The sequence below is a fragment of the Mycena indigotica genome (assembly GCF_014461135.1).
Source record: "Mycena indigotica strain 171206Taipei chromosome Unknown Mind.scaff0007, whole genome shotgun sequence".
NCBI classification, from domain to species: domain Eukaryota; kingdom Fungi; phylum Basidiomycota; class Agaricomycetes; order Agaricales; family Mycenaceae; genus Mycena; species Mycena indigotica.
This window is the reverse complement of record NW_023503006.1, coordinates 2,631,525-2,649,962: the sequence shown is the minus strand read 5'-3', so window position 1 is coordinate 2,649,962 and position 18,438 is coordinate 2,631,525. Positions and strand designations below refer to the sequence as shown.

The window sequence follows — 18,438 nt, the reverse complement described above, 5'->3', positions numbered from 1 at the left end:
AATGTACTAGGTAGTTGACTAGATATACGAGTAATCGATTTGTTTGCCTAACGCAAGAAGAGAAAACACAAGTCCAGCTATTGTGTACCAGCCGTCCGTCTGATGGGCTTGTCTTTGAAGCTCAAGCAGCTATACAGCGCAGCGATTTGGTCGCCCTGGAGGACATCAGTACCGCGTGCGAAATTTTGTGATACGATCACGCTAACCTTTTGTTCAAGAATGTCGACAACCTCGCGAAGATGTTTTGCGAGTAAGTTCCGCTTGGGGACGTCAGAAACGGCATCCATTTCCTTGTACTGGTCCGCGAGCTCGACATAGACACTGGACACGAGTGAGAAAGCGGCCAACAAGTCGCAAGCCAAAGTATTACCTTTTGTAGTGCACAAAATCGTCTTCAAGGTCGCGTATAACGCGTGTGACGAGCGTTTGTGGCGGGACCCCAGCTTTTCGTGCCGCGTAAGCGAAGTTGATGTCGTCCGGCTGACGCTGTTTGCCGTCTCTTTTCTCTTGCCTTGCCCGCTCCACGTCAACATCCTCGTCGCCATCGACAAAACCCTCGTCTTCCTCAGAATCGCTCTCATGCAGATGCTCTTGTGGCCGAGAGGTCAACCAAGAGCTAGGTGCTCGTTGGCCGCGACAGCAGACTGTGCAGGTGCGTGCATTATGCTCTGGCGCTGAGAAGAACAGTTTTTCGAGACGTGCGCCACGTATTTGAGGGAAAGGCGCTTCCGCGTCAGGATTGCCATTGCGGGCACGTGACGGTGTAGGGACAGGGGGACGTGCAGGATGAGAGATTCGACTTTTGGAGGGGCCAGCACGAGCAACAGGAGTTGGCGCGCGAAGATGTTCACTTCCTTCATCCGATACTTCCTCCACTGTTGCTCGTCTGTTTCGTTCTCGTGGTGGTGAAGGTGAAGGTGAGACGGGTCTTTCTCGACTGGCGTTGCTTGAAAGTTCGGAGCGACGTTCTTCAACATCCGCAATAATACGAACAAGCTCATCGTTTCCAATGAAGCGTGAAGAGCCAAGAGTGGCGTGGTCTGTGCGGCCAGCGGCGTTTTCTCTTGAAGACCCCATAATTGACATTGGATCAAAAGGTTCAGCCTCTGACTCTTCTTCTTCTTCAATCGAGCTGCCTTCATCGAGACCATCTTCTTCGTCTTCTTGCTCATCGGGAACATGGCGACGCGAGACAGTTTCGTCAAGATCTGCAGACATTCCGGTGTCCCCGGCTGACTGCATCCCTGATGTCTGGGCCTCTTCTCTTGCCCCCCGACGTTCTCGAAGCCCGTCTTCAACAACACCACGCAACACCTCCACTTCTCCAGCGAGTCTTTCAACCTCTTGCCTTAAACGGTCAACCTCAGCACTCTTCTCCTTCAGCAAACGACTGTCTCGTTCGCGCAACTTTCGCAGCTCCATCAAAAGGTCTTGGTGTGACGAAAGTTCAGAAGTGAGGCGGGTGAGATGGCTTCTGAGGGAAGAGATGAGAGCCTCGAGAGCTGCCACCATATATGAGTGAGGAAGAAAAAAAAACTAGAAAATGAGTACGCACATTTCTTTTCTTCTACAGCCTGCCGGTACCGCTCCTCGAGTTGAGCATCGATTTCCGTGTCAACGTCACGAGCTTTACCCTTTCCTTTCCCTTTGGAGGACTCTACCGCCTCGAGCCTAGCGCTCAGTTCGCTGCGTTCTAGTATCCGCGTCCGCTCCTTGACCACTTCACGCTTGCAGACCTCCAACTCGAGCTCAAGTTCCCGCACTCGTCGTCGAGATATTGCATTTTCATCTTCCAAGTCATGGAGCCTCTCTTGAACAGCAGCCAAGGTTGATAAAAGTCGAGCTAATACGACTTAATAAAGGACGAAATAAAAGTGCACAAACTTATCACACACCTTCGCTGTCCCTCGGACGATCAAAATCGGGGTTGTAGGTAGTATAGCCTCCAGGTTTAGCAGGGGATTCCACAGCGTTGGTGAGACCAGTGACGTCAGGAAGGTAGATACGAGACTTGGTGTTGTTGAGAGACCTTGAGGTGGCATCACGATTGACGATGTCAGCAAACGGATTGCGCTCTTTTTGTTGCTCTTCGGCGAGATCTCTAGCAACTCCTCTAGCCGCCTTGGTAAAATGTGATGCCGTAGAGCCACGCCGTTGAGGACGAGGAGTAGCGTCGTCAAGCGGTTTGGATAGCGGTGAGGGTGGAATTTGTGCATGGCGATGGTTGGGTTGGTGTAGTTGGGGACTGCGTGGTCGCTTTGGAGAGACACGCTGTAAGGCCTCAGCCAGACGGGGTCGGGGACTCTCGGAATCTGAACTCGATGAAGTGGCAGACGAATGGGGTGAACGTATTCGCACTGAGCGAGAATGCCCGGACTGGAGAGCTCGATCAAGCCTGCCAGGGCTATTCAGGGGAAGCTGAGTTGATGTTAGCCTGACGAACGAGAGAATGAGCACGGCAACACACGTTGTATCGCGAGCGAGACGGGTCCATGTCAAACATGCTGAGCTTGGGGTCTACAGCAGCCATCATGTCCTTCAATGGCCGCTCTGGGTCGAATTCGGCCCCGCTCAGGCTAATATCACGTCTGTTTCCTCGACCAGCGAGCCCGGCATTGAGGGTGAGCACACTGGCGTGGTGGGCAGCAGTCGAAATTGTCTCGCCACCACCATAAGGCGAGTGTGTTAAGCCCTCCTCGTATGACCAGGGACTTTCTTCGTGTCGGTCAAAGTCAATAAAATCGTTGCGGAAGGGGGTTGGCGCATGGCGTGGATACTCAACGGAGTTGTCGTTGGAGGAGAGGTGGAGGGAGGGTTCCGTGTGTTGTAGGTTGTGTTCTAGTTGAATGCGGTTCTGCTCCAGCTGGTCGTTGCGAATACCCTTTACTGAATGTCTCTTCATCGGGGTCAAGAAGGAAGCTGGGAGGCCGATCAATAAACAACGCGCTGAAATCAGTCACGAGACGCAGGTGACATGTGACATCTCATCTCTGTGACGACTCGCGCCGCAACAATGGACGACATTGACGATGACCAGCTGCGACCGCGTATCTCAATCGACGCAATGCGAGCCTGGATCAGGATCAAAACTGACATTCAACGTGAGATAGAGCAGGAGGCGAGAGAGTACGCCACTCAGCACAACCTACCACCCGACAGTTTCCTTCAGAGTGCAACGATAGTGCGTCCTGTTAAGCTTACTTTGGGACCGCTCTAACAAGCACTCCTTAGTATGCGAATGAGGTTTTTAAGATCGCACAAAGTAACATAAGGGTTGGTGGACGTGACTACGATACTCTGCAACCTCACGAGCAAGGTCGGCATAATACTCCTCTAATTACTGACTTGAAACTTGACTCATCTAGATGCCGAACCATTCGACGAAGTATTAGACCGACAGATATGGGCTCTTGCTGGTACACGATTGGAATGGCTTTACAAAATTTCTTCCGACCGGCGCGAGGAGCCTGGCAAACTTGCAGACAGGCTTTTAGCTCACTTTCGAGAAGCGGATGCCATTGAAGCACAGTGGGAGGCTGAGATGCCTTCATTTATGGACGAAGATGAGGACATGGATACCGGTCCAGTGCTCAATATCGACGGTTGGTCAAGATATTCGACTTGCTTCCTTAAGCTCACCTTCCCGTAGCTTCGCTTGGTCAGGAAATCATGTCCGTGAGCAATGAACTTGGGCAAACACTACCAGCTCAGCAAGAACGAGCGAAGCGAGCGAGGCGGGTGGAAGCAGACATCAAGGCAATCCAACCATAACTTATACTTGTATCATGTACTCGATTTATCTCTCTTTGGGTCAGGGATTTATGTAAACTTTTGATCAAAAAAGCTCGTGACCGCGGCGGCACCAACCAACCCTCGTGCTTCCTTCGGACCGACAGTGCCTCTTGCAAGCTTTCGCATCGCTTGCCGCCCCCAATGCCGCCCCAATACCATCGTTGCGCGTCGTCGGAGTCAATTTAACCGTTTGACACGGTCGCCATGACCTCAGCAATGTCCACTGTCCACTCAGTGTTGTCCATCGCGCCTGACGTTTGCGCCAGTTTAACCGCCATATACACAGTCCTCCCACTGCGTCTAAAAACTCCTCGATGCGTCAGCCATGCCTATAAAGCCTATAAAGCCATGTCGCCAGACGCAGCGTACCCACCAGTGGTTCCAACATGAAGTTCTCATTCAGCGCATTCATCAAGGGTCAGCGGTCCAGAAGGGCCCCAGTGACCACGGCAGATCTCTCTGGAAAGACAATTCTTGTAGTTGGGGCAAATGCTGGACTGGGTTTTGAAGCGACCAAACATTTCGCCACGATGAAGCCAGGTCGTCTTATCCTCGCATGTCGAAGCGAAACTCGTGGTCAAGAAGCGTTAGAAAGTAAGTAACCCCGATACCACCATGGGATATATCCACATTCCTCTCAGAACTGCGAGCGGAAATTAACTGTACAACTGCCGAATTGTGGATTTTGGATTTAGCAGATTTCGGTTCTGTCCAGTCCTTCGCTGACAAATTCGAGCGGGAGGGCGGGAGACTTGACATTATTCTTGCCAATGCTGCTACAATTTTGCCAAAGTACCAACCAACCAGGCAAGGCTGGGAGACCTGGTGAGTTGAACATTTTTTCAATGCGATGGGGTTCTAATCCAGACGCAGTCTCCAAGTCAACTGTCTTTCTATGCCGTTGCTTGCCCTCCTCCTCCTTCCACACATGGTCAAAACAGCTGAGCAGTACGGAACTGTCCCTCGCATCGTGGTTGTCGCGAGCGAAGTGCACCACTGGGCTTCCATCGAACGGCGGGTCGTTGAGGGTCCAAACATTCTCGGCACGTTGGGAAGCAAAGAATACTGCACATCCAAGTAAACCGTGCCTTTTGTGCACTTTCTTATCTGATCAGACAACAGGGCGATGGGAACCCGATATTTCCTAACTAAATGTGCCAATTTTGCTGTTACTCTTCGCTCTCGTTGACATTATTCCTAGTGTTGAACATCATGTTCGTCCGGGCCATGAACAAACATCTCTCGACGACTGCCCCAATAGTCGTCAACGCCGTCAATCCGGGATACTGCTATTCCAACATTAGAACCACATTCAGCGGCTTTCAAGCCCTCATTGACAGCCTAATGGAACGTGCAATCGCGTTGCCGACTGAAATTGGGAGCCGACAACTTGTGTGGGCTGCATTGGGAATGGAGAATAAGCCACTGGGCCTGAAGGGCGAGTACATTTCCCTCGAAAAGGTGGAGGAGGTCAGCGATTATATCCTCAGTCCAGAAGGGGCAACAGTGCAGGAGCGAATTTGGGTCCGTCGCCTTGCAACTCCGAATCCTTTGACTAATGTCCTTAGACCGAGCTTGTGCAAATTTTGACCAAGGCAGAACGTGTATCTGAAGTCGTGAACGTGCATCTGTAGCTGCCGCTTATGTCATCAGACATGATGAACCCCTAATAACATTCTTCACAAATGCTGCCACCTGAACTCGAACACCTTATCCTCGAGCACATAGCGGAAGACAAAAGCACCCTCCTGTCATGCACTCTTGTCAGCAAATCGCTTTGCTTCTGGGCCCAGTCCCGGCTGTTCAGCACTATCAGGATTGGTGATATATGGAGAGGGCTTATTAGCCGGCATCGCGACGCAGCATGGTGGTTAAGCTGTGTCGAACGTCTTGTTGCAGTCCTCACCACCTCCCCCCATCTCATCTCCCATATTCGCCATCTCGTCGTCCAATGTGAATTCAGTGACCCATCACTACTGGCGGTCTTGGCATCAATGCACTGGTCTGCGCTGGAGTCCTTACACCTGTTCGATATATCATCAAACGGAGTTGAGAGCATACAAAGACTCGTTTCTACCACTTCGTAACTCCGTTCCCTCCATGTACGGTTCCTCCACAACGAATGGCACATCAACTATTTGTGGGACATATTATCGCGTTGCCCATCGTCCCTCCAACACTTGAGCCTTGCTAACTGTCGCAGCACTGCCGAGAGTCAAGTCCTCCTTTCATCCCGCCATTCTAGTCACAGTTTCAAGTTCCGTATCGCCAGCCTCAGTCTCAACGGGGCGTTAGCAGCCGTGACTCCGGGCACCAACCCCGTCCAGCTCGATTTGAGCGGGGTCCATCATCTGGAGCTAGCGTCATTTAGAGAGTCTTGGGAGGATCTCGAGCCCATTCTGCATCGCATTAAACATGGGATACGTTTCTTGAATATCAAGACGGTAGACAGTGAGTCGAGCAGATGTTACAAGTAAGTTAAGCGCCTGCTGATCAGAACACAGGCGACACACTCAGGACCCTCCGCTCCGGATTCCCCATCCTCACGCACCTCCAATTTGCCTTCAAAGAGCTTGTTATGTGCGGCCTGATGTTTGAGCTCCCCGGCGCCATTCCCACTCTTACGACTCTTACCCTCGACACAGTGCCCACGCATTGGCAAAGCGAACGAGATGCCATAGAAAAGTTACTCGGTCCGCACCTCGACACGACTGCGCTTGACGCATTCCCCCGCCTCCGAAAATTGGTGGTCCAAGTACGGGTGATGTCACGCCAGTTTGATAGTACAGCCGTCGTCCGTGAAATAAAGCGGTCCATGCCCCGGCTCGCAAAGTTGGGAATAATCGAGGTCCTAGCCTTTTGTCCGTAGTGCTTAATTTTCAATTGGAGTAACTTAGCTTGGAAACTGACTCGAGTTCACATGTACAAACAAGATACTGCTAATCGATACAACACAAAATCCTGGCCCGTCCGCCTACCGCGCCCAATACACTCGAGGAGTTCTCTTAGCACATTGCTGCACCAGAGTCTTTCCGTCCCGACTACGTCATCGCGAAAAACGCATACGTCTGCAGAGAGCTTGTTTGTGTGCAATGGCCCAGCCAAACCCTGGAAGATTCCTAAATCCACGAGCTGCTAGTGGCAGGTCGGGAAGTTCAATCGCCCCAGCTGGACTGGCCATTGCTCTCCCACGAGGATGTACGGCGACCACGCTGGCATTGGGGGGATGCGGACGGAAAGTTTTGGCCATCACGAGACAAGATAAACTACTAGTCGAGAATCAGCAAGTCGTACTTCTAGATGTGCGATGGTGGCATTCATACCAATGGAAATATGGTGATGTGGCAGTTACAGTATCAACGGTGGATGAAACCTGTGGCCGATAGGGGACAGTTTCTTGTCTATTAAACAGAGTAAGAGGTTAGGACCGAACGATGGCAGACAATGACGATAGACTGGCCCAGGTCAGGTGGTCAAGCACTAATTCACTGTGGTCACTGTTGACTGATACACCTGAAACCATAGTAAGGACAACGTCGGCAAGTTCTATCCAGTAGTACACAACGAGTCAAGCATCGATATCAAGCAGAGAAGGCCCGGGGGAGAGTAAGCTCGAGACAGCTGGCACCGTGGGGCATTGGACCAGGCCTCAGATGGTGGGAGTTCAAGAAAGAAAGCGAAATGGTCGTGACTGGGGGTCACGGTCTCAAGTTATAGTTCGGAATGAGACACTAGTATGTACAATGTGGACTGCTAAGAGATAGTTTGTGGGGGAAATACTCTAGATCATGACTCTCCTCGGAGTATCGGCATTCGTTTTGTTTACTATGTGATACGATAAAGCACTTCACGCAAAGCAGTCGAATAGACTAACCTGTGGTGGATCGATTGTGGTATCAGCCATTTGCAGGGTTCTCTTCTTGCGAGTGTCATTGCGCATTTTAATGGAACTTGCTTTCTTGTGGGCTTTGGCTCGGCGCTGACCTATGTCTCTTGTGTTAGTATTGGCGCATTGAAGGAGGATTGGGTAGCATACGAGAGTCTGTCCCCTTTACGCAATCAGTGTCTGTTTGCCTGCGATCGATACGTGTGGAGCGACGAGTAGAAGGTGCAGATGGAGACGGAGATGCCACAGCAGAAGAAGCTTGCATAAAGGCTGAACCAAGATTCTCCTTCTCTGTGATGACAGGTGGAAGTTGGCTAACGACACGAGTTTGACGACAAGTATGGCGGAGTGTAGGTGATGTAGGTTGTTGCGCAAATAACAGAGGGGGAGTAGTGGAGAAATGATGAGACTGTTGCATCTGAGCATAGTGTTCGCGGGGACTGTATATGAACCAAGCGTCGAATTTCACGGGCCGAACAGGGGTTAGAACCAGTGCATTGGCAGACGGCTTGGATTGCCAGTCTTGCTGGACAGTAGAAATCGAGTCGTTGGTGGCGACGAGCGAGTCATTGTCGGCGAGAAGGTCATCAGACTCATCTGGACCAGCGAGGTCCCAGTTGATAAAGTATTCTATAGGCCACGTCGAAGGGTGAGCAGCAGAAGGGACCTCGAACGGGCGATCAGGCACTGCGAGTGGTGTAGCGCTCCCAAGCGATTCTTGGTTTGCTATCGAGAAGGGAGGGGACATTACGTGCGGGTGCTGGGCGTCTTTGATATCGCGCGAGAGGGAAGTCATGGTGGGCGGAAGGAGAAGGAAAGATACAGAAATATGTCACCGTCACACGAAAGTGTCTGCACGCCGACAAACAGTCCTTAGATAGGATACAGAATCACAAACATGACAGAAAAACAGTCCAAAAAGTCAAGATAAGCTTTTGGCCATTCGTCCACAATCTACCCCTCGTCTACCAATCAATGGATGATGAACATGGCTCGAAGTGGTTTTATGTCGCCATTCCAGAGGTGTATGAGGTCGTAACCAAGAAGCACGCGATTATGGCGAACAGCATTACGATAGCATTCAAGTAGATATTACAATGCTGGGGAGCGCGTCAGCTCGCAGTTTAGCACACAAAAAAGTCACCACACATTTTATACAAAACTAGAGGTGGCACTACTATTCTGCGTTTCGGACCAAGATACGGGCATTGTTGACAAAAGCACGAATAAGCTCGTCGAAGGCGCTTCGCTCCAATTCTGGTAAATTGGGGTCACCGCGTCGATGTGCAGCCGCGACGAGCACGTCGGGTCTGGCGAATTCGATTTCAAGCTCATGCAGCAGTTCTGGCTGTAGCAATGGCTAATTAAACCCAGAACGAGAGGTGGGAGGAAACACTTACTGCGCCAGTGGGCGATGACGAAGAGGTCACTTGAGTGAGGTCAATACTGAACTCTTCGTGCGAGTAGCTCAGACGGTCCTTTTTGCGAGAATGCGTCGCGGACCCGATAGGGTGGGTGACTGCGAACTGATGAAGTGGGCGCAACTGAAAATATGCATAGAAGCGTACCAGGAACTTCAAGGCTGACACTAATTCGCCAATCCGCTGCTCTTTTCGGGCTGTACACGTTGAGATCGCCCAGCCGAATTTTCCGCATGCACTCAACGACCTCGCCAGTTTTCTCATTTCGCGTCACGCGGATTTTGTTCTTGTTGTCGTCAGAAGGATAGAATGAGTCCACTAGATGCAGATGGCTGTATCCCAGTGGCGAGGCGGGGAAGGACGGCTGAGATGACGATAATTTGAGCTCGTTTAAGCGGGTGTTGAAATGTTTGTGCTGTTGCTACAAGGCCATTCGGTTAAGTCATTCAGCATGAAAAAGCAATCACGAACCATGCTCATATTCGACTCGAACCGTATCTCACTCCAGTCTGGCTTCAAAACTGGGACACGGCACACGATAAGAAAAAGAATCGCAGAATAACGCAGGGACTCACTGCTTTCTACGAGTATTGGCAGCATCAACCGCTGGTTGGATCGGTCGCGCAAGATCCCCACCTTTGCCTCAACCTCGATCTTTCCCTGGACGTCTGGCGGTGCGTTCTGGATTTGATAGTGGACCCAGTCTGCGATTTCTTTTATGAATTCATCGAGTGGCTCCACACCGAGTATAGACAGAGAAAGGGGAGGCATGGAGCCACCGTTTTCGACGGAACCTGTGCGCGCGCGTTTTCGAGGTGGTGATTCTGTGTGGTGAGGCATGGGAATTTCGTGACGTGTGACATTCAATGATCCGTTGATGAGCTCTTGGCCACGGCAACACCGGGCCGGCCCCGCGGCTTATCTCTTCTGCGATCGCGTGTATAAGTAAAAGTCAAGAACAAGCAAGCTTGTCCGAGTTGCACCATGTCGGCCACTATCCACCAACCTATCCATCCTTCCATGCTCCCTCGGCTCGATGCGGAATACATCGAGTTTCACAACACTGCCCTTGCAACAATTGTCCCGCCCCACACTCTTCCATGGGATCCGGCTTTGCGGAATTCACCAGCAGTTCCTGGGGGCTCTCAACCCTTGCCAGTTGGAAGCACTCAAGATATAGACCTGACTCACACTAAGTTCCGTGCGTTTACTCCGGAAGGTAGCGCACCAGCGAATGGATGGCCGTGCTTCATATTCTTCCATGGCGGTAAGTCAGCTGTCCAATCTCGCCTTTCGCTCTCTATGGCTCTCCCTCAGGCGGATGGACATTCGGGAATATCAGCTCAGAGAATTCATTCTCAACCAACATGTGTGTCCGTGCGTAGCTTATTACACTCCTTTGGTTGACCTGTACGAGGACTTATTAGGCGCCAAGTGTGTTGTCATTTCAGTCGACTACCGACTTGCACCCGAGCACAAGTACCCTACCGCTGTGGATGATGCCGTAGAATCGCTGGATTGGGTCATCAAGAATGGCAAGACAGTCCTGAATATCGACACGTCCAAGATTGCCGTCGGCGGTTCTTCCAGGTGTGTGTGTCTGAAGTCTGATTGACTCTATGACTGCTAACCTGACGGATCAGCGGTGGGAATCTCGCAGCAATATTGGCCATGAAAGCCGCTGAAGCATCCCCACCGATCCCACTTATTTTCCAGCTGCTCATAGTGCCAGTGACTGATAACACCGCAACCGTAGAAAATCGCTGGGCCAAGAATGAGCTCACTCCATGGCTCAGCCCAGCACGCATGCTTTGGTTCCGCGACAATTACTTGCCCAACAAGCAGGACTACACGAAATGGGATGCATCACCTATTTTCGCACCAGACGCGTTGTTGGCCAAGGTTCCTAAAACATGGATTGCGGTTTGCGAATGTGACATTCTGGCTGACGAAGGGATTGCGTTTGGAGAGAAGCTCACTGCGGCTGGTGTTCACGTCGAAGTCGAGGTTTACAAAGGAGCACCACATCCGATCATGGCTATGGATGGTGAGTCGTCGATTGGAAAAATTAGACCTTATGTTGACTTTGAATAGGGTAAGGGCTTCTTGACCTGCTGTTCTCTGCTAACCGTCATGAAGTGTACTCAAGATCGGTGTAAAGATGGTTTCGGAGGCAGCGAGTGCCCTGAAGAAAGCCTTTGAAATATAGGCTGTCGTATATTCAGCTCGCGCTACTCTATGTCCTCCTTCCTCTCTTTCCATGGGGCAGAGACTTGAGCAGGGCAGCTTTGCTACGGCTCTTATTCTTGACGTTGGCCCCAGAATAGAAGTTGGTTGCTTTTTTCTACGAGAATTTTGAGTACTGTGAATAGATCAAACGGAAGAAAAATACCTTGTTCGTCGTCATTCGAGCTTCTTTCTTTGGTGCGGAATGCTCTTCATCATCATCATCGTCGACGGATGCTTGTTTTGCATCGTCTTCCGGGGGAATTCCACCCCAGACATCATTCCATGTCAACTCCTCATCTTCCTCACCACCAGAAGCATTTTCGGCAGCTTCTTCTGGCTCGGGTTGCTCTTCATCCTCTGCTTTCTCCTCATCGCCGTCCGCTGGGCCCACGAAGACGTCTTGTAATGGCCGAATATCCTCTGCGACAAAGGTATTCTTCTGCATCATCGTTCCCAAGTTCTGCCTCACACCAACAACCTCTTGCCTCTCCGTCTCCTTGCCTTTTCCTTTGCTCTTCGCCGCCTCCTTTTCGCGTTTGGCTCGTTCTTTGGCCTCCCGCTCATTCAATTCATCTGATCTCTCTGGCGGTGGAACGAAGAAGGGTATTCGACCCCGGACCCAGTCACTCAACACAATCTTGGCGACTGCATCCATGTCGGGCTCTCCTTGTTTTCGTAACCGGCCCTTCATGCGAGCAAGAGCCTCCAAGAAGACTTCTGGCTCCCACTTGTCCTGGCCTTCAGGTAACGAGATGCCATATGTTCGCGCGAGGTAAACTGGCTTCACCCGTTGCATCAACTCTGGCACGTGATCCGAAGGGGTGCTCAGTGCTTCCACGCGAACGACACCTTTGAGCACTGTTGCTGTCTCGGAGTCATTGGCAGACGTGGGGACGATGCCAGGGCAGTCGATGAGGTATATCCGCCGTGTGAGGGTGATGTATTGCCAGACTTTCGTTTCTCCTGGCACTGGGGCGACACGACAGACTTTGCCGCTCTTGAGCGTGTTGATTACGCTACTCTTCCCGACATTGGGATAGCCCATAAAGCCAACTGATATTTGCTTCTTGTCCGAATGAAGCTGTGCGAACTGGCGGAGGAGTTGGATGAGCGCGCCTTTCCCAAATGAGTGGTTAGGCGAGGCATGGAAAGCGATAGTAGGATAGCGAGGAGTAAGGTGCTTGATATATCGTTCCTTGAGACCTTATTCAGAAGAACTACGAAAAAGAGAGGGAGAAAATATGCGCACTGTAACCCAGTTGGGAACCAAGTCGCACTTGTTGATGACCAAGACAACTTGCTTGTGCGATTTTTCTTTCTTGATGAACTCCAGGACCGACTCACACATCGTACCTAGCGGGTCTCTGGCGTCGAGAACATGGAGAATGACATCGGAAGAGTCGATGACCTTGTATAGTTCTCCATATATTCGGCGTGAAGTTCCCTTGGCATAGATGGGCTCGTGGTAGTCAGCATGTGTTGGCGCTTCAACGACGGATGACGCCAAACGTTCTGGGGAATGATAAGTTTTGGTCCTAAGATTGTAGGACGAATACGCACCGACAGTGCCAGTACCGTTCTCCATTGCAGCCTCCTCAGCTTTCTCGGCTGCTGCTGATCCTAATTTACTGAGCTCATCGAATGAGTTGGCTTCAATTCGGGGTCGTTTTCGTTGCGCCTTTGGACCAAACGTTTCGCTGAATGGCTCTACTTCAACGATATGCGGACGCTAAGAGGTGGATAAATAACAAGACTGAACATCTCTCGTCGGTAATATACCTTGCGCAAACTTGAGTTGGCAGCATCGTCTAACAGCGCCATAGGCAGTTTGTTCCGTCGCAGAAGAACAGAGTAAGGATCGTCTTTCTTCGTCGATAAGCTTGTCCGGAAGTGGTCCAGCGCAGTTTGCGAAATGACCCTGGTATTTCCTGTCCATTTGCGTTCAGGCGACTAGAAAGTAAAAAAAGACAAATAAACCACACACCAAACCATCGCCGGTCAGGCTGCACTCTCCCTGGCTTTGTCTCGTCCTCCCCCTTCTGGAATGCAGCGGCTTGTATGATCTTCCCATCCTTATCCCGCACTGGCTTGCCTCCACTCAACATCTTGACTCGGGCTGCTTTTTTTGCATCGCGATAGAAGTTCTCGCCCTTGACTTTCTTGAGCGTTATTTTAGAGGACGACCCAGATGAACGGGTTTTCGACGGCGACGCCGAAGCTTTTCTTGTCGGCGCCATCGTGTGTGGAGGTGAGGAAATTTACAATCAAAAATTTTCTGATTCTGCTTCTGCTTAGTCAGTCTCTTGTACATAGGTAAGTTAGATATATTCAAGTTTTGGCCTGTGATTTTTTGTTGTTCTCCTCTATAACCTTGCCGATAAACTCGAACAGAAGACGCAGCAGCGTGTACGAAGTACACGAGACGTGAGTAATTGAACGTGTTATAGTGCATGTCGATCTCAACAAGAAGGCCTGCAAGCGACCTTTGCCTGTCGTATCGATGTCGCACGCCCTTAGGAAAATCCTTGTCAGAGCAGAGTCAACCCTAACACTGCAAGTCGAGTCTGGCTGTGGAATGTAGTTGAACCCGAAATAGCGATCGACAAAGAGGATGAGCATGAGCGTCATGAAGAAGAGGAAGATCAAGAATCGCTGGATGAAGTTTGAAAGGTTCTGGTCGGTCTCGGCCAGCGACAAAATGTCGGCTCGAATGAATGCCTTTCTATGTTCATGCTTGCGGGGGAGGGACTAATAAGATTGTGAGTAACGAGAACGCCAACGCAAGGAAAAGTAGTTGCTTACATTGCACCATGAAATTAGGTTATTTCGCCGGCCTGTTGGGTTGTACGACGGTCGAATATGCATCTTCCCCATCAGTAACTTGACGTCCTCAGAGATGGTGTGAAACGTTGTAGACATATCGCCCTCTGCCCCACATCGTTGCAGTAATTTCGAGTCCAACAAGTTCGACACGATTCCCTCCATTTCAGATGTTTCTGCGACCATGCCAATCCGATATCGCGGCGAAGTTCGGGCTTGGTCAGCAAGCGTATGGAGGTCGTCTTTTAATCGTTCAACAATTGCGGAGCAGGTCGCGTGCATTTCCACATCTGTGCTTGGCTTCGGTTGGGAGGCGAAAAGGTCCAGTGTGTTCTCTTGCAACCCACTGAGCAGCCAGGAAACTGAGTCATCGACTTGTTTTGTGTATGTGCACTCCCATCTACAGTCGCTCAAATTCAACGCGACCCAACTTTCAAGGTGTCGTCGCTCCTTTTCGTCCATTGAAAGTTGCATGTCGAAGGACTGTATGACATTGGAGAAGCGCTCTGCGATACTGGGTTTGATGCCCAACTCCTAATGGACGGTTATCAACGTATCATTGCACCATAAAACGATGCTCACCTCTCGCTTCAACCACGTGGTAACAATCGTGAAAGAACGAAAGATTAAAGGCCAATGACCCCGCGCTTCTTGCGCACTCCAGAATGAGACGCTATGAGATCCAGGGTTGGAAATGACAGCATTGAGTAGATGAAGCAGGTTGATAGACTCGAGCGCTTCAAGCAACCTCAAGTTTGGCTCGTCCACAGTGCAACAGAACTGTGCCCATTTCGAGAGAAGAGTTGCCTGAGTTGAATCGAAACTGGGGCCTGAGTTAGCAAAGCTTCATGTGAATGTGAACAACCAACCTTGTAACGGGGGGCCTGCAGAAGCGAGAAAGCACCTTCAGCCATCGTAGCGCAAGATTATTTCGTTGTTCCATGCTGTCGATGTAGAACTCGTGCGAACGAGACTTGTCGGTGAGGTAACTTGCAAACGAGTTTTGCTGAACTCGAATAGGATCGCTAGCTTTGGTGCCAACGGCGAAGACCGAATGCATCGATGACAATGTCAGCGACACATTTCCGGGAGGTAGTTCTAGTAGCAATTCGATGAATTCCGGGGTGGTTGGAGCATGGTTGGGCAGAAGGAGGATAGCACTGAAGATAGAGAGCAGCTTATCCCTTTCCGCCTCGGCCTCGCTAGGCTCCACCGGTAGGCCAGAGACAATGATTTGTCGGTAAACTTGGTCAATCTGACCGAAAAATGACTCGCGAGAGGGATCTGTGGATGAGTTTGCTAGAATTAGCTTTAGCTGCTCCATAGGGTCTGCGTTTCCCGTTTGCACGAAGTGGGTGACGGTTGTTGCATAGCTGAACTGCCCCGAGGCGTTCATGATCAGTTTTTTCATATCGTCCTCGGCCGGCCATGTAGAAGGAAACTTGATTTGAGAATATCGAGGGTTGGCCCGGATAGCGGTAAATTCATGGGTGAAGTATTTCTCCATATCTTTATCCGGAAGGTACTCGCCGTTGAAGCTAATGGAACGCGTCAAAGACTTGACCTCCGAGAGGTTAAAGGTATTTTGAATCCAAGATTCAGGACGACTGAATATCAAGAGTCGCAAAGGAAAATCGCGAGATCGTTGGTAGGCGGAAACGAAAGTTTTGACAAGCCGCTCTTGTACGGTACTGTCGCCACATTCGTCAAGACCATCGATGACGATGACACATGGATGTTTGCGAGACACCCAGGGAATGATATGTCGCTTTTCCTTCCCTTCGAGCACAGGTGAGACAACCAATTCTTGAAACTGATCCTCCAAAGACCCCTCCAAAATGTTGGGATTATTCGAGATTCTTCGATCAATGAGAGAGTCCAGTGGTGGCATCAGGGTCAGAAGGCCATAGGCGAGCGATAGTGCGAGGAAAGATGGATTATTTCGCTTCGGGTCTGATTTGAGGAAGAAAAAAGACGCGGCAAGGTCTTCATCTTTGGCGCATTCCTTGGCAATTGTCAGAGCAACAGCAGACTTGCCGACGCCTGCAGGCCCCGATACCCAGCATATCGGAGGCGAGTCGCGGTCAGAGGCGATCCACTTCTTAATATCGCCTAGAAGCGATTCGCGCGTACCGGGAAGACAAACTCCTCGAGAAAACTGGGCGTCCGAATTGTAGGAAGCCCTGACGCCTGCGATTTCTTCCCATATGATCTTCGCTGGGCAAAAGGTCAGCTTAGAAGCTGAGAATCATCCGGCTAGTGTCGACTCACCCCCAGCAGCTGCGTAGTAAAACCTTTGCACGAGATCGTGTCCAATGTTGTTAAATTGCCCGCTGATGTGTTCGGCATCCAAGTGTAGAGTTGCGCCGTATCCTGCCCCGCCTGATCCACCGTGTTGACCACCCTGACCACCACCACCACCCGTTCCTCCTGCATCCGATGAAATCAGCTGTGATGGCTTCACGCTGCCATATGCCCACCGTAAATGTTGTATTGAGACATGGAAAGTTCTGAAAGAGTCTCAGAACGGATACGGAGCTCTGAAGGGAACTAACCAAAAAGAAGCGCGATGCAAGTATCGGATTGGACAAAAGACGCAAGTGATTCTGGATTATATACGCAACTGAAGGCCTCATGGAGGCCATGAACATGCAGGCCGAGTGTTGCGCGCCGACTATGATTAGACAGAAAGCTAGGATCGACTGTTGGCCTTTGAAACGGAGCTAACAGTCCGTATGAAAGGTAAAATGATGCTGCAGGTGGCCAGTAAGACGCATGGCAGCTATGCCGCCCAATGCGTCATGGAAGGCCACGCATAGATGTTGAGGTGGCAGATTTGCACTGAGTATACTCGAGTGATTCTGTGGTGTTGGCCCAGCGATTTGTTGAGGATCCGGAGCGACGATGGACTCTTTGCTCGTCGAAGGCGAAGAACCGGATGGCAAGACAAGCAGTACAACTCTATCATATCAGCAACGGTGGTTTACTGCGCAGAGCCGCACCATGCATTGTCAGACAAACTCTGCCGTGCTACCGAAGTACCGTTCATGTTGTTCAAGTTGGTAAAGCTGGAGGTCTGACTAAGCGGCTTGTCATTTTCCCCATAATCAGTCCTGGAGCAGAAAAATATATGAAAAGTCTGTGCTACATCTCTAACGGCTGTCTCAAGTGACTGGGTTGTTGTTGCCCGACTTGCCGCCGGGATGGCGTGTGGTGTGAACCGTTGGCTTGGGGTGGTAATGTCGAACTCAACATTTGCCGCAGCTCCTCATTCTCTTTCTCCAATCTGGACAGTTCAATCTCTCGTTCCATCGCGTAGTCCGCGCCAGTTGCATCGAGCGAGGTCCACGGTTCTCGTGCTGCCAAGGTTGTCCAAGGCTCGCGCTCCTCTACACTGAGCTGTCTTGACTGACCAGCCTCTGTTTCGAGAGTTGGAGGGTCTGGTTCAAGCGGCTCTCCGCCATGAGCACGAAGTAGTTGGCGCAAAACGTGAGATATTCTCATAAGTGATGTGTAAACGACTGTGCTGGAGTTGAGGTCTTCAGTGTCGCATTCCTCTTGTCTCGCAAGTAACTGTGATTCGTATTCTCGTGATAGCGCCAGTTCACGTTCTTGGACATCTTTCTTCGGCGATTCGTCAGACTCCGGAACCAGAATGACAACTGAAAAGAACCCACAGCGCGATTCCGGAATGTGTCTAGTCAGAAGAAGCATTAGAATCGCTCATGCAACAAAAAGTAACGCGCACTCATAAGAGTCTCCAAGGTCTGCTCATACTCCCGAATAAGGGCATTGAGTTGTTTGTTATCGTGTTGTAGCGCAATGTTTTCTGCAGTCATCGACGCGTTCATACGCTCGAGTTCAGCATCATACAGCTCTAGTTCGAGTCTAGTCAACAGTTGCAGGAAGCTTCACTGAATGCTAACCTTTGGGTTTGTCCAGATTAAACCTTAACGACACATTAGTTCAATTCTGGTCGTAGCGCCAGACACACCGTCGCAGCACAAAGCCTGTCTGAGCATGGATGGCTTGAGTCTTCTCGGGAAATAAGACCTCCTTTCAGCGCTAAACACGTTGGATAGACCTTTATTCCTCCGGCTTGCTGGTATATGGATGCAGACACGTCTCGGTTTTGATTTAGCTAAACAAAGTCGTTGGCGCAGGAAAGGTAAGTTGTTGCTTTAGCTTTCTTCAACAATAGCACCTGGTCGCTGAGCTCTTGTATGAGGGCCCATAGTTTTGCAAGGCTGTCTTCAGGATTTTCAAGGATGGTCATGGCTGCAGAACAAG

At 50.6% G+C, this 18,438-nt stretch overlaps 10 protein-coding genes across 10 annotated transcripts; 3 read left to right on the top strand and 7 right to left on the bottom strand.

Moving 5' to 3' along the window:
* Positions 1-77: 77 nt before the first annotated feature.
* Positions 78-2,914, bottom strand: MIND_00861600 (AAA family ATPase; the record flags this gene model as incomplete). Its single annotated transcript, XM_037365277.1, has 6 exons — positions 2,468-2,914; positions 1,896-2,418; positions 1,556-1,843; positions 371-1,502; positions 207-321; positions 78-155 (listed from the first exon to the last, which is right to left on the bottom strand). The coding sequence occupies exons 1-6, from the start codon at positions 2,900-2,902 to the stop codon at positions 78-80; spliced, it is 2,571 nt and encodes an 856-aa protein (XP_037218519.1). The 5' UTR covers positions 2,903-2,914.
* A 99-nt stretch (positions 2,915-3,013) lies between these two features.
* Positions 3,014-3,771, top strand: MIND_00861500 (uncharacterized protein; the record flags this gene model as incomplete). Its single annotated transcript, XM_037365276.1, has 4 exons — positions 3,014-3,181; positions 3,232-3,316; positions 3,366-3,602; positions 3,650-3,771. 4 exons carry the CDS (start codon positions 3,014-3,016, stop codon positions 3,769-3,771), a joined length of 612 nt encoding a protein of 203 aa, XP_037218518.1.
* A 395-nt stretch (positions 3,772-4,166) lies between these two features.
* Positions 4,167-5,426, top strand: MIND_00861400 (uncharacterized protein; the record flags this gene model as incomplete). The annotated part of the gene is made up of 6 exons (XM_037365275.1): positions 4,167-4,386; positions 4,434-4,617; positions 4,666-4,869; positions 4,915-4,946; positions 4,994-5,316; positions 5,361-5,426. Exons 1-6 carry the CDS (start codon positions 4,179-4,181, stop codon positions 5,424-5,426), a joined length of 1,017 nt encoding a protein of 338 aa, XP_037218517.1. The 5' UTR covers positions 4,167-4,178.
* Positions 5,427-6,838: 1,412 nt separating this feature from the next.
* Positions 6,839-7,461, bottom strand: MIND_00861200 (uncharacterized protein; the record flags this gene model as incomplete). Its single annotated transcript, XM_037365274.1, has 4 exons — positions 7,353-7,461; positions 7,236-7,305; positions 7,116-7,193; positions 6,839-7,061 (listed from the first exon to the last, which is right to left on the bottom strand). Exons 1-4 carry the CDS (start codon positions 7,366-7,368, stop codon positions 6,839-6,841), a joined length of 387 nt encoding a protein of 128 aa, XP_037218516.1. The 5' UTR covers positions 7,369-7,461.
* Positions 7,462-7,639: 178 nt separating this feature from the next.
* On the bottom strand, positions 7,640-8,474 carry MIND_00861100 (uncharacterized protein; the record flags this gene model as incomplete). The annotated part of the gene is made up of 2 exons (XM_037365273.1): positions 7,640-7,776; positions 7,829-8,474. 2 exons carry the CDS (start codon positions 8,472-8,474, stop codon positions 7,640-7,642), a joined length of 783 nt encoding a protein of 260 aa, XP_037218515.1.
* A 381-nt stretch (positions 8,475-8,855) lies between these two features.
* MIND_00861000 (mRNA-triPase domain-containing protein) lies at positions 8,856-9,939 on the bottom strand (the record flags this gene model as incomplete). The annotated part of the gene is made up of 5 exons (XM_037365272.1): positions 8,856-9,026; positions 9,079-9,197; positions 9,247-9,520; positions 9,571-9,620; positions 9,675-9,939. The coding sequence occupies 5 exons, from the start codon at positions 9,937-9,939 to the stop codon at positions 8,856-8,858; spliced, it is 879 nt and encodes a 292-aa protein (XP_037218514.1).
* Positions 9,940-10,083: 144 nt separating this feature from the next.
* MIND_00860900 (Abhydrolase-3 domain-containing protein) lies at positions 10,084-11,198 on the top strand (the record flags this gene model as incomplete). Its single annotated transcript, XM_037365271.1, has 5 exons — positions 10,084-10,366; positions 10,417-10,476; positions 10,527-10,689; positions 10,743-11,146; positions 11,194-11,198. The coding sequence occupies 5 exons, from the start codon at positions 10,084-10,086 to the stop codon at positions 11,196-11,198; spliced, it is 915 nt and encodes a 304-aa protein (XP_037218513.1).
* Positions 11,199-11,335: 137 nt separating this feature from the next.
* Positions 11,336-13,565, bottom strand: MIND_00860800 (Nucleolar GTP-binding protein 2; the record flags this gene model as incomplete). Its single annotated transcript, XM_037365270.1, has 6 exons — positions 11,336-11,443; positions 11,492-12,523; positions 12,578-12,840; positions 12,889-13,057; positions 13,108-13,256; positions 13,313-13,565. The coding sequence occupies 6 exons, from the start codon at positions 13,563-13,565 to the stop codon at positions 11,336-11,338; spliced, it is 1,974 nt and encodes a 657-aa protein (XP_037218512.1).
* A 91-nt stretch (positions 13,566-13,656) lies between these two features.
* On the bottom strand, positions 13,657-16,650 carry MIND_00860700 (putative nwd2 protein; the record flags this gene model as incomplete). The annotated part of the gene is made up of 6 exons (XM_037365269.1): positions 13,657-14,076; positions 14,131-14,682; positions 14,731-14,971; positions 15,018-16,365; positions 16,420-16,578; positions 16,629-16,650. The coding sequence occupies 6 exons, from the start codon at positions 16,648-16,650 to the stop codon at positions 13,657-13,659; spliced, it is 2,742 nt and encodes a 913-aa protein (XP_037218511.1).
* A 642-nt stretch (positions 16,651-17,292) lies between these two features.
* MIND_00860600 (uncharacterized protein) lies at positions 17,293-18,424 on the bottom strand (the record flags this gene model as incomplete). The annotated part of the gene is made up of 7 exons (XM_037365268.1): positions 17,293-17,772; positions 17,826-17,845; positions 17,897-18,025; positions 18,075-18,097; positions 18,143-18,186; positions 18,233-18,289; positions 18,353-18,424. 7 exons carry the CDS (start codon positions 18,422-18,424, stop codon positions 17,293-17,295), a joined length of 825 nt encoding a protein of 274 aa, XP_037218510.1.
* Positions 18,425-18,438: the final 14 nt, after the last annotated feature.